The sequence below is a fragment of the Rhea pennata genome, chromosome 1 (genome assembly GCF_028389875.1).
Source record: "Rhea pennata isolate bPtePen1 chromosome 1, bPtePen1.pri, whole genome shotgun sequence".
Lineage (NCBI taxonomy): Eukaryota > Metazoa > Chordata > Aves > Rheiformes > Rheidae > Rhea > Rhea pennata.
In genome coordinates, this window is record NC_084663.1 from 84,569,258 (window position 1) to 84,585,341 (window position 16,084).

At 42.9% G+C, this 16,084-nt stretch overlaps 1 protein-coding gene across 1 annotated transcript; it reads left to right on the top strand.

Moving 5' to 3' along the window:
* Nucleotides 1-1,252: 1,252 nt before the first annotated feature.
* Nucleotides 1,253-13,420, top strand: LOC134150054 (solute carrier family 2, facilitated glucose transporter member 3). Its single transcript, XM_062593556.1, has 10 exons — nt 1,253-1,431; nt 4,657-4,752; nt 6,467-6,627; nt 6,977-7,217; nt 7,410-7,572; nt 8,296-8,483; nt 8,882-8,986; nt 9,438-9,539; nt 9,840-10,043; nt 10,590-13,420. Exons 1-10 carry the CDS (start codon nt 1,417-1,419, stop codon nt 10,803-10,805), a joined length of 1,491 nt encoding a protein of 496 aa, XP_062449540.1. The 5' UTR covers nt 1,253-1,416; the 3' UTR covers nt 10,806-13,420.
* The last annotated feature ends 2,664 nt before the right edge of the window (nt 13,421-16,084 follow it).

Here is a 16,084-nt window from a genome sequence, read left to right on the forward strand (position 1 = left end):
GGCTGCCCAGATTCAAGATGAAAGTTTGCTATGCTTGCACATAAGTGGAAAAAAAGCTAGGGAAATAAAAACTAAATGTGAAAAAATTGGTCAGGTGAAGAAGAATTCCTTGTCCTTTTAATGAGTTGGTTTTCTGTTTGGAATAGCATGTTTTAACTACAAAACATAAAAGACACATGAAGGGAATGAGGAAAACCTCACCCTATTTGAACTGTAAGTTTCCTGTTACGTATCTGTTGTGTGATCTGGTGACCATGCCAAAGAAGTAACAGAAATGGAATTAAAATGGGATCATTCCAATTCCTCAGAATTTGATGAGTAACAATGATGGAAGGTCCCCAAATAATTTTTCTAGCAATGAGAAAATTGTATATGAGCTAACTTTCTCTCTTGCTTCCCTTCCTCCCCGCCCTTCTCCCTTCTCCTCCCCTCCAGCTCTGAGCTTCTACCATTTTCTGAAATGAAAGTATTTGGAAGGTTCGGAATTCAGTAATGTCTTTTTTTTTTTTTTTTTTTTTTTTTGACTATATTTTTATCCGGAATTGAAAGCATATGTCTCTATTACTCTCTTAGGAGAGTTTGGCAATTCTTTGACTTAAGGGAAAGCCTGCAAGGGAATATGAGAGAGAGTAGCATAGTTTGGTTGAAAGGGTTCATGCTGGGGACTAAATGCAGCTGCATATCAGGTCTCAATCTTTGCCCCCAAAATTCTATTTTTGTAGGAAAAGTATTTCAAAAGACAGCTATCCAGATGTATGTCTCATCCACAGTTTTGGGAGGTGGGTAGAGCATCCATAAAGTATAGCAGTGATTTCAGTGTTTCTGCCCATGCTTTTTGTGTGGCTGTCACTGTCTTCCTCGCTGTTTTAACTATGGATTCAAAATAACTTTTCTTTTTCATGCAAGTCACTAGTATTCTATCATTAATTAATGTTTTCATAGCATCAACAGTGGGGCAAATACTGCTCTCTATGCTTGTAACTTCTTCCAAAATGCTCGAGTTAAATAACAAAAGCTGCTAGCTCCCTACTCAGTGACTTTTTCTAGTTTTCTTGTCATGAAACATAAGAAACCAGACACTTACACATGCTGCTGGAAGAGTGCCACCAGCAAAAACCTTGCAGTAGGTTTTTAAACTGATGTAAATTTTAAGTCAAAGGACTATTTTTTTCTCATTACAGGATGTTGCAGGGAGCTCCTCCCTCCAAGTCCCTCCTATTAGGCCCACACCCATAACAGAAAGCATAAATACGTGAGCTTAACCAGAAAGAAGGTGTTTTTTCACAGAGAGAGACTCAGCTATTTTGTTTTGTGGGAGACAAAGACGCAGCAGCTCAGAAGGTTCACAGAGTCTGTTAAGAGGTGGGAGTAGGACAGTGTGCTTCAAGAGTCATTTTAAGGCGGTTGTCGCATGCAATGGATAATAAAAAGGTAACTGCTATATATCTCTTTCTCCTTGCTATTAGAGCGATTAGCTATCTTGTTGCTTCATTGATTATTCACTGGTTGTGTCTGTTTGTCCAGCATTTGTCTTCCACCATTGACTCCGCAGATATTTATGTGCATGACTGAAAAGTATTTGCCAGGCATCATTTTCAGCATCATTTTGTTCTCTGATACTGTTGGATTTCTGTTTGTCGTTATAAAGGTGGGAGCTCTGATGACGCAGGCAGGCCTCAGCTCCTAGTTTTTAAGAATGACTTAGAAAAAGTGCTATCTGTGGGAAATGGGGAGTAGAGATGGAGAGACTGTTTGTTTAGGGTTGCTGCAAGCCGTGAGATTGATTTGTTTTCATATGTATGGCCTAATTAGCCACACAATACTATCTATATTTTCTTTGTATTGATCATCAGATATATTTGGCTGGCTGGCTGGTACTCATTTGTGCCAGGATTAAAGACAGTGGATCCATGATGCTGAAAGTGTAATTTCTCTTGAAGATTTTTTTTTTTTTTTTAATTTTTACATACAGCATATAGGAAAACTATGTTTTGATTTCAAGAAGAAAAGCAAAGCATATTTTTTCTCCCTTTCTCCTTGAGAGAATATGGGACAGAGCCTAGTGGATATCATAGTTCATCTGCAGCCTAGAGCGAAACATGCAGTAGTGGAGTAGAACTCTGGAAATAATGAACTGCCTGTGTTTGAATGCACTGGGGCAGAAAAGTAGGCAGGCTGGAGGAGGGAGAGAGGCAGCAAATATCCACTCAGTGCTGAATGCCAGGGGATTACTGTTACAACAGAAATAACAACAGCAGCAGGGAAGCCCAGGGCCCTCACTATCATGTTAATGGGAAATGTGGATGGGTGGTAAGATGAGGCAACACAAGTGAGAGACCATCTGAATAAGGGCGTTTAAAGGAGGGCAGAGAGGCTGCTGTAGCTGAATTCAACAAGTTGTACTGTTCTGAGATTCTAGTCAGTAAAAAAGAAGGGAGCTGGTTTGAAGTGTCTGCTGGATAATAAATGTAGCTGCCAGAACCTGATGGACACCTGTGGTCAGAGGGAAGGGTGGTGGTTTGAATTCCCTGCCAATATATAGACCTCAGCTTTGAACTTTTGGGTAGAGTGGATGCTGCTTTACTATTTCTGAGCTCCCTGGACACCTTTTGGGAAATGAGGTATGGCCAACTAACAAATGATCCATACATTAGATCATGGCCTGTCTTACTGAAATGGATGGGTCAGGTCATGTGATGTCTAGGCAATATGAGACTGGGTGTGTGATACAGATGAATAACAGGCAACAGTCTGGGAAGGGGAGCATTAAAGAGGGTGGAAGAACTAGCCTCTTTATAGTTTGCTTGTGTCTTATAGTTTGCAGGCGCCTTGTGGTCCCATGCAACACCTAGAGGAAAAGGAGGCCAGCTATGACCACTGCAAGCCATGACAAAGCAAAGTCCTGAAGGGAAAGATGCTCCTGTGTTGAGTCACTGTGTTGGAATTGTGGAGAGCAGGGTTTTGTCCTGTGCTTTGCTACACCCACTGACTAGGGATGACCTGACCTAGAGCTCTAAAAGTACCTAGACATCTTAATACCCTTTTGTAGATGTCCAAGTGCTTTGAAAGAGCTGAGTCCTTGTGCTTCTATGCCAAAATTCCTTGTGCCTAATACAAGGGGAGCAGTCACTCCCCTTTTCACAGGGTGGCAGAGAAGAAGGCCTAGACTGCCTTGGATGTATTTAGTTGTTAACCATACTATGAAAATCGTATGCCCCATGCAACAATCTAGGACTTTGTCACTTCTTCCTCCATGACTAACCTAGCAGACAGACAGAGCTCAGCCTGACATATCTACATGATGTAGTGGGAGAAAGTTGCATCTGAGATACTCTTTTGGTTTCTGCTTACTAAGGCTTAACTGCTAAATATGTGAGGGTTGTGTAGATCAGAAAAGCCCATGCACCATACTTGAAAAATTAGTAAAGGTGGTGTGAATGGTAGCAGAGAGTTACGAGCAAAAGGCACTGAACTTTGGGCAGCCTTGGGAGCTTATGCTCCGGGAGACAAGCAGGAAAGCAGGAGACTAGAGGAATTGTAGCAGCAGGCCTCATGAAGTACTTTTCTCTCCTCTGCCAGCATTAAGTAAGTAAATGGAAAGCCTTGAAAAAGAGACTTCTGATATTTTGGAAAAGCTTCCATCCCGCCTATGACAGAAACATGATCTTTCTAAAAAGTGTCAGCCCAAGCACTGGCCATCCCAATGCCAACTCCAAAGTCACTGCTCTCCCTGCTTTTTTTAACATAGAGTTGGCTTAAATTCCATAGGCTTTAAAAATATAGAAAATGTCAGATGCTTTTCACTGACACTTAAATTTCTTATTCTGTGGGATTGTGCGGGCTGGACCTTCAGGTTTCCTCTACATCTCTGAGGGCTCAGCTTTTTTTTTTTTTTTTTTTTTTTTTTTTTTTTTTTTTTTAATAAATACAGAGATTCACACACACTCAGTTCTAGGTGCTGGTACTTTATTTAAAATATCAACTATTGCCACAGTGGCAAGAAAAATAAATGGGGAAGGTTGGCAGCACAGTCTTCTCTGTCAGGCAGGTGTCAGGTGCCCTGGGGCAGGGTTGGGAAGTTCTAGCCTGGAAAAATGCAGATCAGTTGCTCAAAAGTGCAATTTTTAATTGTTAGGAGTGACTGCCGTTGTGGCTCATGGGTAGTCCTGAGACCATCTATTTCTGAGTCCTTGTCAGTTGGCATGGGGAAGAGTTAGACCTTTGTTTCATGACATGTCAGAGATCAGCAAAAGCTTTTCTATAAAGCAGATGAACCGAAAATAACAGCCAGTAATGCAAGCAGTGTATTCATTAGTAATGAGTTGAGAATAGTTGATGAAGGTCAGGATATATAAAATGAATTCCTGACAGGTGAGAAGGTCCTTCTACTTCTGGTCACAGAACATTTTCCTGCTGTCAGTTGTATCCCCTTTTCCAGGGTCTGTCTTACTAGTACCCATGTCACTGGATAAAAGCCCAAGCAATTCTAAAGCACTGGCCTACATAAAGACATTCCCTGCCCTGAGGGCCCTGCAAAAGATTTCTGGGCACCTCTGAGCTGCAGCTGCTGTTTATGCTGAAGAGAAAGTCAAGTTGTGTAGAAAGCATGAATAACCAAATTAACAAAAAAAATATATTTTCTTGCTCTTCCATCAGAAAATCACTGCATCCCTTATCTATGCTGTTGCTATTGCTGCCATTGGATCTCTCCAGTTTGGATACAACACCGGTGTCATCAATGCTCCTGAAAAGGTGAGATGGAGAATAAGCTGGGGAGAAGATATGGATGAGGAGCTGATCCTGAGGGACTGGACAGAGGCTCATGTCCAGGGAAGGAAGGAGGGAGAGAGATGAAAAATTATCCTTTCCATTGTGGGTAGAGGTCAGGAAAAAGCTGAGAGAAAAAGAGGACATATAAAGAGGAGCTATCTTTCAGGTAGCTAGTAGTTAAATGGTTATTATTTGTGCTGTCAAAGAATGAGAGTTTCAAAAACCCTTTTCTTTATTACAACAATGGACAGGAAGGACAAGAGAGTTTTGGGGAGGAGAGAGAGAGCAGAGAGGAACATTCTTTTAATTTGAAGTACGAGTGTAGACTAGGACAGGAGAGGTCCATCTGCTCTTTCTCAGAGTAAGATAATTCTGTATTTGGTTTGTGCAGGAAATGTGAGCTATTTCAGGGTTCATCTTGCTTTGAGTGGTTAGAAATCTTGTCCCTTCTCCTTTGGGGCATTAGAGGAGGAAAATAAATTATTCTGCTCTTCTATTTTAAGAGTGGTATGCTACCCTGCTCCAATTTGCTGCCCTGCTCTAATCTCCAATCATTCAAATGACAAAACAGCCTTCTGGCCTGTCATACTGGTCAGGGGACAAGGGGGGATGTTCTGAGTCAGAGAAAAAACAGTCAGGGCAGAAGGAATGTAGAGAGCAGTGTGTAGGAAAGAGTTGAGAGTGGGCTGGTAGGGATTACAGTTGCCCTAGTTTCCCTCGGAGTGTGGGGGGGTCATCTCTCAAGGCTTCTTTCTTTCATTCGTTTGTTTGTTACATGTGTTAAGTGTAGATTCAGTGCTTGTAAAAGGGATGTGACTGGGGTATTCTGACCAAATCATCTAGTGCTTACACCATGAGGGGAAAAAAGGACAAAAAAGAAAAAGGACAGAAGAAGAAGAAAAAGACATACGTGGTTTTCTTGTAACTAAGATGGTTCCCCTCTCTCAGGAACTGAGTCACCAATACCACATCCACCCCTGTCTCCGGGAATAGAGATGTCACATACACGTGGGGGTGGGGGAGTGGAGTGTCCTTCCTAGCTAATGTCCTGCTGCCATCTGCTGGGGGAAGACACTCTGAGGCCATGTCCTACTCAGTCAGTGCAGAACTTCTTTCGTTATCAAAGCAGATGCCTCAGAAATCAGCAATATGAACAGCCCCATCACATCCCTTCTCACCCTATTCCAAGGGACAAGGAAGGATTGTTTCAGATAATGCCTCACTTTTTCAGGGCTTAATTCAGTGAAACTTTCTCTGTGTCTCTTGGGAAAACAGTTCTGGCATTGCTGGGACTCTATTTTCTGGTCACATTTCTCTTGCTCGCCTCTCTCTCCTTCTTCTCTCACCCCCAAAACACCACCATCATCTAGAGACATGCTAAAGATTAGCCCATCCTCCATAATCATCACTTGCCCAACCCCACTCATGTTCAGTGAAGCAATGCCTTCTTCATCTTTCTGGTAGTCAGCTGTGAACTTCTCTCTCTTCTGAATTTTTAGTTCCTCTTTCCACACTTCCCCTCCTCTGACTTACCTTCTCCTACTGAATTTTTAGCATGTCTTCTTGATTGCTGTCTCCAGGGGAAAAAAAAACTCTCTTGACCTCAGAAATAATCATCCCTTCCCCAATGCAAAATGCCTCCTACTGGATTGTAACTCCTTTTCCTCACTGTCCTGGGGTGGTTTTTCTCTTGCAGATCATCCAGGCGTTCTTCAACAGAACCTTGTCACAACGGAATGGGGAGCCAATCTCCCCAGAACTCCTAACCTCACTATGGTCCCTTTCTGTGGCCATCTTCTCAGTAGGAGGTATGATCGGCTCCTTCTCAGTCAGCCTTTTCGTCAATCGATTTGGCAGGTAAGCTGGGAAAGGGGATCTAAGCCATTGGGGATTTTTTCCCTTCTACTCTGCAGTGTTAGGAGGAAGAGATCAGAGATAGTGGGGAAGAGGGAAGGGTAAGGCTGGGAAGGAAGCAAGAATGCATGGGCTACAGAAAGAGAAAGAAAAGGAGAGAGTAATGCCTAGGCAGGAGCTGAGTAGAATTGCTCTGCTCTCCTGCCACTTTCAAGATGGGGATAATGGGTAGGTTTACCCCTGCTCTCCTACTATCCTTAAGATGTAGACCATGGGCAGGTTTATCCCTTCTCCATGATTTTTCCACCATGTTACCAGTTTAACTTCAGGCTTTACATTTGTCTTCTGTCAGGAGGAACTCCATGCTGCTGGTGAACATCTTGGCCTTTGCTGGTGGCATTCTCATGGCCTTCTCCAAAATGGCAAAAGCAGTTGAGATGCTGATCATTGGCCGCTTCATCATTGGCCTCTTCTGTGGCCTCTGCACTGGCTTTGTACCCATGTACATCAGTGAGGTCTCACCCACCAGCCTCCGTGGAGCCTTTGGAACCCTCAACCAGCTAGGCATTGTTGTTGGCATCCTGGTGGCCCAGGTAAGCCTGTCACAACCGGGTTCAGTTCTGATGGGAAAGTCTGTGTATTGGGGAGAGGGCTGTGGGCTTGAGACCTTTTAAGTGGCTTGCACTTGCTGTTAGGTGGAGTATGTCATCCTGACACTCTTACTGGCATGGGGGTAAGGAATCAGAATATTCAATCATTTTCTTTCTCTCCATTTCTTGGTGTAGATCTTTGGCCTAGAGGGGATCATGGGGACTGAAAAACTTTGGCCACTGCTTTTGGGGTTCACGGTTCTCCCAGCAATCCTTCAGTGTGTGGCTCTTCTTTTCTGCCCTGAGAGCCCCCGCTTCCTATTGATCAACAAGATGGAGGAGGAGAAAGCACAAGCAGGTGAGAACTTACTCTAAAAGGGGCAGTGCAGTACTGTGGCTCCCAACCCGCACTGAACTTGAGAGTGGGAGGCTGGGACTGACTTCAACGCCTGGTCTAAGGTGGGAGGTCTGGACTTACTTTGGAGCTTAGATAAGGGCCTTGGAGGGCATCAGACCTGCTCTCACTTCCCTTTAACTTCAATGCGAGGAAGTGTGAGAAACCTGGCATTCCAGCAGACTCATGATGGGATTAATACACTAGGAGTCACTCCCGGCCTAATGAAATGTAGCAATACCAGCTGCTGCACCTCTCTCAGCTCCTTCTGAATGGCAGGAAATGGGCTGAGATTTAGCAGAGAGTTTGGAGGATTTCCTCCAGCTACCACAGAGAATTAACCCTGCAGACTACTAGATTCAATTCTACTTCTAAAGACTCTCAAGGTGAGTGTGTGAACAGAATTAGGAATCAAGTGTAATCTGGAGTACAAGTAACATATAAACAGAGCCTGGGCCTGGTTTCCATGGTGATCATAACATATTGAGCTTTAGGTGGAAAAGATGACCCAAGGCTACACATAAAAGCTCAGGCTTTCCCACACAGCAAGCACAAACACTGACTTGCAGGCAGTCCTGTCTTCCTTGTGTGTCCTCCCCCCAAAAAAATGGACAGCAGGGCAGGAGTTGGGGGAACGTACTGTCCCTGAGTGTATTATACCTGGCATTTTTGTGTTCCTCCCTCCAGTTCTCCAGAAGCTCCGTGGTACACAAGATGTGTCTCAAGACATCCAGGAAATGAAAGAAGAGAGTGCCAAAATGTCCCAGGAAAAGAAAGCAACTGTGCCAGAACTCTTCCGCTCTCCAAACTACCGTCAAGCCATCATCATTGCCATCATGCTGCAGCTCTCCCAGCAGCTCTCAGGCATCAATGCTGTGAGTTATCTTCCTGTTCCATCTATGAGTCTCAGTTATCTCTGACTGCACTTGCACTTCAAGATAGTTGCCTACTGCAAATGATGAGAGCACTGTGCTTCCAAAGACCTATGTTTTGTGCCTTGACTGGAGGGCACTGCTCTGTGATACTACAAGAGATCCCTAAGATAGGAGATGGGAATTATATTGACTTTTGTTTTCCTCACATCCCCCCCTGGCAAAACATTACACCCACACATCAAGTGAGTGAACCTTGATTGGAAGCATGCTGTTTTATACTATTGAGTATTTCTTGGAAGCACCCTGCTGGGCCTGTTTGGCATTAGGCAAGGAACATGAGGGACATGCCCTCAAATACTGGAACTGTGACCACATCCAATTTCTGCTTCTCTTTCTAGGTATTCTATTATTCTACAGGAATTTTTGAAAGAGCTGGTATCACACAGCCTGTGTATGCCACCATTGGAGCTGGTGTGGTTAACACTGTCTTCACTGTTGTATCAGTAAGTAGAGCAGGGGCTTGTGGTAAGAGAGGTAACAGCTTATCTGAACTAGTCTGCATGAGGTCTTCTGGGAGATATGATTGAAGACAAGCAGCCCAGTTATGGCAGAGTGTTGGGTTACTCAGTGGCCTGTAAGCTCAAAAAAAAGTAATACATCAAAAGTATTGTGGGAAGGGAAGCAAGGAAAGGAGAGGAAAAATGAGAGGAGAAGGAGGTATTATAATTTTAGAAGAAAAAAATGGAGCGAAGGATGAAAACAAGATGAGAGATGAGAGAGAAAGACACACAAAGAGAGGAGCCGAGGGGAGAGCTGACCTGCACTGAGGTCAGCCCTGGCACTGAGGCTTATAGGCATGTAAAAGAAACAGGTGCAGTGCACATTGTGACTGAGGGGGCATTTTCTACTCTTGTTGCCAAAGTCATTGATTTTTCTCTTCTGACATGTTTTCAGCTGTTCCTGGTGGAGCGTGCAGGGCGCAGGACCCTCCATTTAGTTGGTTTGGGTGGCATGGCTGTGTGCGCTGTCCTTATAACTGTCGCTTTAGCTCTTAAGGTGAGTAATTGGTATTCTTGCCCAGACTGTCACCTCAGCAGGGATCCTATAAGACTATACAGATGTAGAGGGCAGAATTCCAGGACAAGGCAGATAGAACTGAGACTAGAGCTGAGTGCAGAGGTAAAGGAAGGAGATGTACTGGTGGAGTGCAGTGGAGAGCACAACTTCCCAACTACAGGAACTGTGCCACAGAGTTCAAGGTGCTACTAAGGAAGTTGTGACACTGGACATCATTGCATTGTGCTGTGCCACATTTACCTGTCAATGTTCAGCTGCTCATGTTTCATTTCCTTGCAGGACATTGTGGAATGGATCAGATATATCAGCATTGTTGCCACTTTTGGCTTTGTGGCTCTCTTTGAGATTGGTCCTGGCCCAATACCCTGGTTCATTGTGGCTGAACTCTTCAGCCAGGGCCCACGGCCTGCAGCCATGGCAGTGGCTGGTTGTTCCAACTGGACATCTAATTTCTTGGTGGGAATGCTCTTCCCTTATGCAGAGGTAAGAACCCAGAGTGCAAAGCACTTGTAAAAGTGCTGCAGTATTGGAAAAAGTGTCCAATAGGGTTGTGGAATCTCCATCCTTGCAGATTCACAAAATGTGGCTGAATATGACTCTTAGCAACTTGACTTCCCGTTGAAGTTGGCCTTGCTTTGGGCTGAGGGCTGGACTACAGACTTTCAGGGGTTCCTGAGTGTATGTTCTGATTGTTACTGAATGTTAAGAGTGTTGTGGCTCACCTTATGTGCTACTTTCTCTTACTACAAGTAGCCTACAAATAGTTAGAGGAGCATCTTAATTAGCACATTAAGGTTTTCCCCGTAAAAAACTTAATTGCTTAATTGTTCCCCCTCTCCCCTGGAATGTTAGAGTTTTTTAGAAACCCACAAGGAGCCAAGTTTCCTTAAAAATGATGAGTTGAGAACATGTCAGTAAGGGCATTGCTGGAGAAAGGTGTTAGAATTCTGACCTATCAACATCAAATGACCTTACATTTAAGTCTGTGATCTTTCCAAATTAAAACCTCCCACTTTTATCTTCCTGCAGAAACTATGTGGCTCCTATGTCTTCCTCATTTTCCTTGTTTTCCTGGTCATCTTCTTTGTCTTCACATTCTTCAAAGTACCAGAGACCAAGGGCAGGACATTTGAAGACATCTCCAGGGGCTTTGAAGGACGAGCAGAAACCAGTCCCACATCACCAGTGGAGAAGAACCCTATGGTGGAACTGAACAGCATACAACCTGATAAAGAAGCTGCCTAAGATCATGACACATCCCTTCCTTGACTCTTTTCTGTGCTCAAAGAGTCATTAAAGGAATGAGCAAAAAGAAAAAGAAAAAAAAAAAAGAGAAAACTGGGACAATTATTTTTTCAATTGCTGCTATTTTCTTCTTCCCACCCACATGCCCCCTTATGCCAGGCCTCACCAGCGTTAAGCAAATCTGATCTGGGAGATCCCATTTCAACACTGGAAGGCACCTGGTGCTCTAGTAAAGGTAATCTCATCTTCCCCTGCCACAGACATCAGGAGAACAGTGAACAGCTGGCAATATTTTCACTTTTCTCACCTTGCTACTTGGGATTAACATACTTACGCACGTGTGGCCATTAGGTATTTGAATCTAATTACTATTTTTGTAGAGTGAACTAAAGTCACTAAATAAGTCCCCTGCGCCCCACTATACAAGTCAACTTCATGTGTGTATGTTTGTGTGCAGAGTTATGCTGGAAATTAACAAACATACCAAAAAGCCATCTTGTTGCTTTTTCCTATGCAGTGTGCACTTTTTTCAGCCTCAGGAAAAAAGGGACCAAGTTACATGCATATTTTTTTCCTGTTCTTTTATTGTTTTTTTTAATAGACAGACTGAAAATGTAATTTTTTGCTTAAGTTTATTTATTTGTATGTCACTTTGTAAATATTTATTTTTTTAATGGTGTACAAAAATGTACAGATTATGAAATAGAAGATGTTTAAGAGAAATAGCTATTCTAACAAAAGATGCTGTTGAGGTGGAATAACACTGTAAATGAGAAATATGGTACTAACAGGAAATCAGGCATTTTGGCTGGTAGGTTGAATAGAGCCAATTATTCACATCACCTACAAAATTATTTATGCTCTCTGGAAACAAGTATGAAGAATTGAATGCTACTGAGAAGAACTATATATTTGCATGCCTAGCAAAATCCTGGTGTGCTCTAGGATTTATTGGGTGGCCATGTTAAGTATTGTTCCAGAGTATTACTTGAAAGGTATGGTGTTGCAGCGAATGGATGTTGTTACTTTTTATTATTTTCAGTCACAGTTAAGCATTGTGTGAGATGATTGAGGGTGACAGTTGCAGACCAGAAGGTTACCTTTTCTGCCTTCTTTTGATTTTTTGTTTTTTCTATATTGCTGTTCTACAGTAGGCCGTAAAGTCTGAAACATACATATTGTTACCTAAGATGTGCAAGGAAAAAGTTATTTTCCAAAGCTGTATTTTCTTAGCAATTGTTCTTATAAATTTTAGACAGAGGCACATAGCATGAGCCTTCTGGTCACAATAGTAATCAGTTATGGTATGTATAATTTTATAAAGGTGGAGATACAGGACTAGAGACCAGAGCTAAAGGAACCTGTTGGATTAGCAGTGCAAAAGATGCATAGTACTCAGCCCACTGGCTGTAGGCCAAATGTTTTTGCCCATGTGAACTCTGGAAGATTTGCATGATGTTGCAATGTCCACCACTCTGCAGTGTGCTGTGTAGGTTTGCGTGTAGCTGTGTAGTATCACCCTCTGTTGAATGGACCCTGGGAGACATAGTAATTGTACATCCATAGATGTCTCTCCTGCCTTGTCTCCTAGTTGCTAGGCCACTTAGAGTATGTGTATGCCTAGCCCTTGCTACTAAGCTATCACAGTTCAGTTTAGGAAGGCAAAAATTAGTGCATATGTTATTTTTGCAATAAAGGGTTGAGAGCTCTGCTTTAGTAACTGTAATGCTCTGTTCAGAAAGAGACCGTGGCCATGTGTGTCCAGGCCTGCATGAGCTGTATAAAGTTGGCACAGGGGAAAGTCCACTTTGAAACTCCTGTTCTAAGTTCTTCTGTGTTTTCGGACTGAATCAAACTCAGGATCTGAATGCAGTGATTCAGATCTGCCTGCAAAAACATGCCAGAACTCATGGCTTGCTACAGAGAGGCAGGTCCACAGCTTTCAAAGTGCGTAAAAGAAAAAATGACCCGCAAAGGGAGGAATGTCAACAAAATTGTGATAGCATGGATTGCCCAAGCTTTTCTGACAACATACTGCTTCAGAGCGAGTTGGAGAATTTCCTATCAATGTATAGTCAGGAGTGTCTTTCTGGCATTTTCAGTAACTAGAGTGATGACATTTCTACCTTCTCTAGTGTTAAACATTTGCAAAGATGAGCAAAATTTGTTACTAGGAAATATTGCCAGTGACTTAATTTGAAATAATCCTCCTTTGCACAATGTGATCCTATTACACACCCCATTCTCCCTAGCTTTCCATCAGACTTCTGCTCCAGCTATTTATTCCCAGAGGAATATATGACTGTTTCCTCTCCCTGTTCAATTATACAAATTTGGTGCCTTTCCTTTGGTCCTCCAGCACCTGGAGAGGCAATATTTTTGTCTGGGCACTGGTAAGGAAAGCCCACACCCACAGCTGAGTGTATGAGCATTCCCTACTGTGTATGAGGGATTTGTGTGTTGGCTTGGACTAAAATGTATGGGTCTGTCTCACATGGTGTCTCTTACTTTCTTTTTCTGCAATGGCATTGTGAGTATTTCAGATGGGTTTTCTATGCTTAATATTAACATGTGATTGTGTTTCCTGTTTTTAAAATAAAAACTGTAGATATAAATGTCTGGTTTGAGTTTTATTTCTTTCCTCTGTAAGTCTTCTGTTTCCTATTCTGTTTTCACAGCCCTGGAATATACCACACAACTCTCCCAAGTGCCTCCAACTTCTGCCCTGCAACTCTTCTGACTAGCCTAGCCCTGGACTTGCAACTTTACTGTAGTAGGATGTGTTTCTCTCAGCCTATCTTTACAAATTCTCTCCCACCTCTTCCCTTAGGTGTTATTAGAAAGATGTGCTTTTCTGAGTCTTCCTCGCCCAAATTTCCTAACCATTGCCTTCAGAGATCCTTTCTCCATGTTTCTCAGTAACAAAGGGGAAGGAGAAGTAGCTGGAGGCTAGGAACCCTGCCAAGATTAAAAACATTTGAGACTTCTGTCTCTGCCTGCTCCAACAAGAGACCCTCACTTCCTTTCCCTCAGATGTAAAGGGGAAGCCCTTCTATCCATGAATGGTGCTTCTCTCCATCTGACAAGTGACTTCAATGTCTTGACAAGTGACCTTAATGACCTCCTCAGAAATCTTGCCTAGGTACCTACCTTCACTGTACTGGGTGCCTGGAAGGACCAGATGGCAGGATTGAGTGGCAAAGGGAAACCCTGATACCTGGAAAGATGCCAGTACCCATAACTAGCTCCCTTATTCCCAGGGGCAGTGGTATTCTTGACACTGGCAGGTCTGTGTGGTGCTTTCACCCATAGCTCTCCTGCACATGTTGTGTTGACTCCTCCTACCTCTTCCCCATGAGGCAACAAGTTCCTGTTTCAGTGCACTCTTTTCCTGTTGTAACAGCCATCTACCAGCCTAAGGAGTCTGTATCTGCATTTCACAGGTGTAAAACTATGAGGACAGCTAATCCAAAAAGTATGGAGGCAAAAAAATCCTTCAGGAGAAGAGGATTCAGGAGAAAGAGAGAACGAAAAAAAAAAACCAACTCAAAAGACAAGAAAACCCAAGTTACACTAGTCAGACTAGTACATCTGAATCAGCAGTTGGATTGCACAAAGAGCAGCCAGGAAACTAAGCAAACCTTATCTGAAAGTCTCAGAAAGTTCAGCATAACACAGAACCAGTATAGATTTTCTGAAACCTAATGTTACTGACTGCTGCATATTCCTAGCTGAAGCCTGTGTTCTGCTATGTATGATATACATCTAGTCTAAGAGCTGCAGAGGACTCTGGACTAAGGCTTACATAATTGTTTTTTTAACTCTGTGGCTGGACTGAGTAAAATACTCCAAGCAACCAAATTCATCAGCATATTTAGGTTAAACTTAACATTTCATTTCATCTGTGAAAATTAGAAAGAGAAAGCAAAAGCATTCAAAGCCAAAGCATGATTCACGGAGCCCTAAAAAGAATATTTTGGATAGTTTTGTGACAGGCTTCTGGTTGGGGACAAGGGTCTCTGTTTTAGATGTGATTATTTTATTTCTGAAAAAGGTAAGGAAGCTCCAAGAAGAAAAGCTGGTTACAATGAAATGGTTTGAATACTTGAAGATGTTTTATTTTGTTTGCATAGATCCCACAACCACATACACTGACTGTCCATCAGCTCTCACAGGAGGGGGTACTCGGGGATCTAGCAGAGCTAGTTTGGACAGATATATTTTTGACACTTACACAGAACTCTTCTGACTGGCTGTGTACAACTGGCGCTGAAGAGACCTCCAAAACGGAGCATGGGCCTCTGAATATCAAGTTAGCTCCCAGAGCAGTCTGATAGATTAAGGTTTAGATGCAGTGGGTTTCTGCCCTGCTGGTATCCTTTCATTACCTCTTGTGGGATACACTGTGCTCAGAGCTGGCGAAGTATCACTACTGGTGCAAAGTGGGGAAGCAGAACACTCCAAATCTTTGCATCCCACTCCCTAACAGGACCAGAAATGGAAGGAAGGGAGGGAACAAAAAAAGAAGGGATGGAGAGATCAAAGGGAATGAAAAATACATCAGAAAGTAAGTCCTGGAAGGAAGCCCCCTCCCTTTGCCACTTCCCCTCTCTTTGCCCAACAACCTGCATTGCAAAATCTATAAGCTTCTCAGCACCTTTTCAGATGTCACACTATTGGCAGAAATAGAGTTAACGCCAGCTCAGTACCAGTCTTAATGCTATCTTTCTTGCAGTGTGTTCAACATCTGAGCAGCGGCTGACAGAGATGTTACCACAGAAAAAGCCCAAGTGGCATGGAAACTCCTGACATACTCTTGGGACCAGAAGGCCCTAGGATGTGAATGAGTAACTAGATCACTGGAGAATCCTTCTCAGAGAGAAACTATTGCTAAGTGGGAAAAAGAAGTTCTCCAAGAATCACAAGTGATGCTACCCTTCTCTACATCAACCACAGCAAAGGGTTTCAGTGGCATTTTAGAGGCTGGAGCACAGAATGTCATGGTGTCAGTGCCATTATTTGTCAAATGACATCACTTGTCATTTTTTTGCATGTGTTATACCTGATAAAAATATACCTGACAGAAAAAGCAGTTACTTTCTGCAATAACAAATGTGAAATCGCATTTTATTGGAAATAAATTTCACCACTGCCTGCCCTGTGCGCAAATTTTAATATTTGATCTTTATTTATTTATTTATACATTTCAGATATCTCAGTGCCTGAGAAGACCCCGTGAATGCTCTTTCTCCTTTAGGAGGGTGTCAGGGTGAGGGCCC

Coding starts and splice junctions, on each gene's coding strand:
- LOC134150054 (XM_062593556.1), top strand. Junction 4,753..6,466: donor TCATCAATGCTCCTGAAAAG/GTGAGATGGAGA, acceptor TTTCTCTTGCAG/ATCATCCAGGCGTTCTTCAA. Junction 10,044..10,589: donor TGCTCTTCCCTTATGCAGAG/GTAAGAACCCAG, acceptor ATCTTCCTGCAG/AAACTATGTGGCTCCTATGT.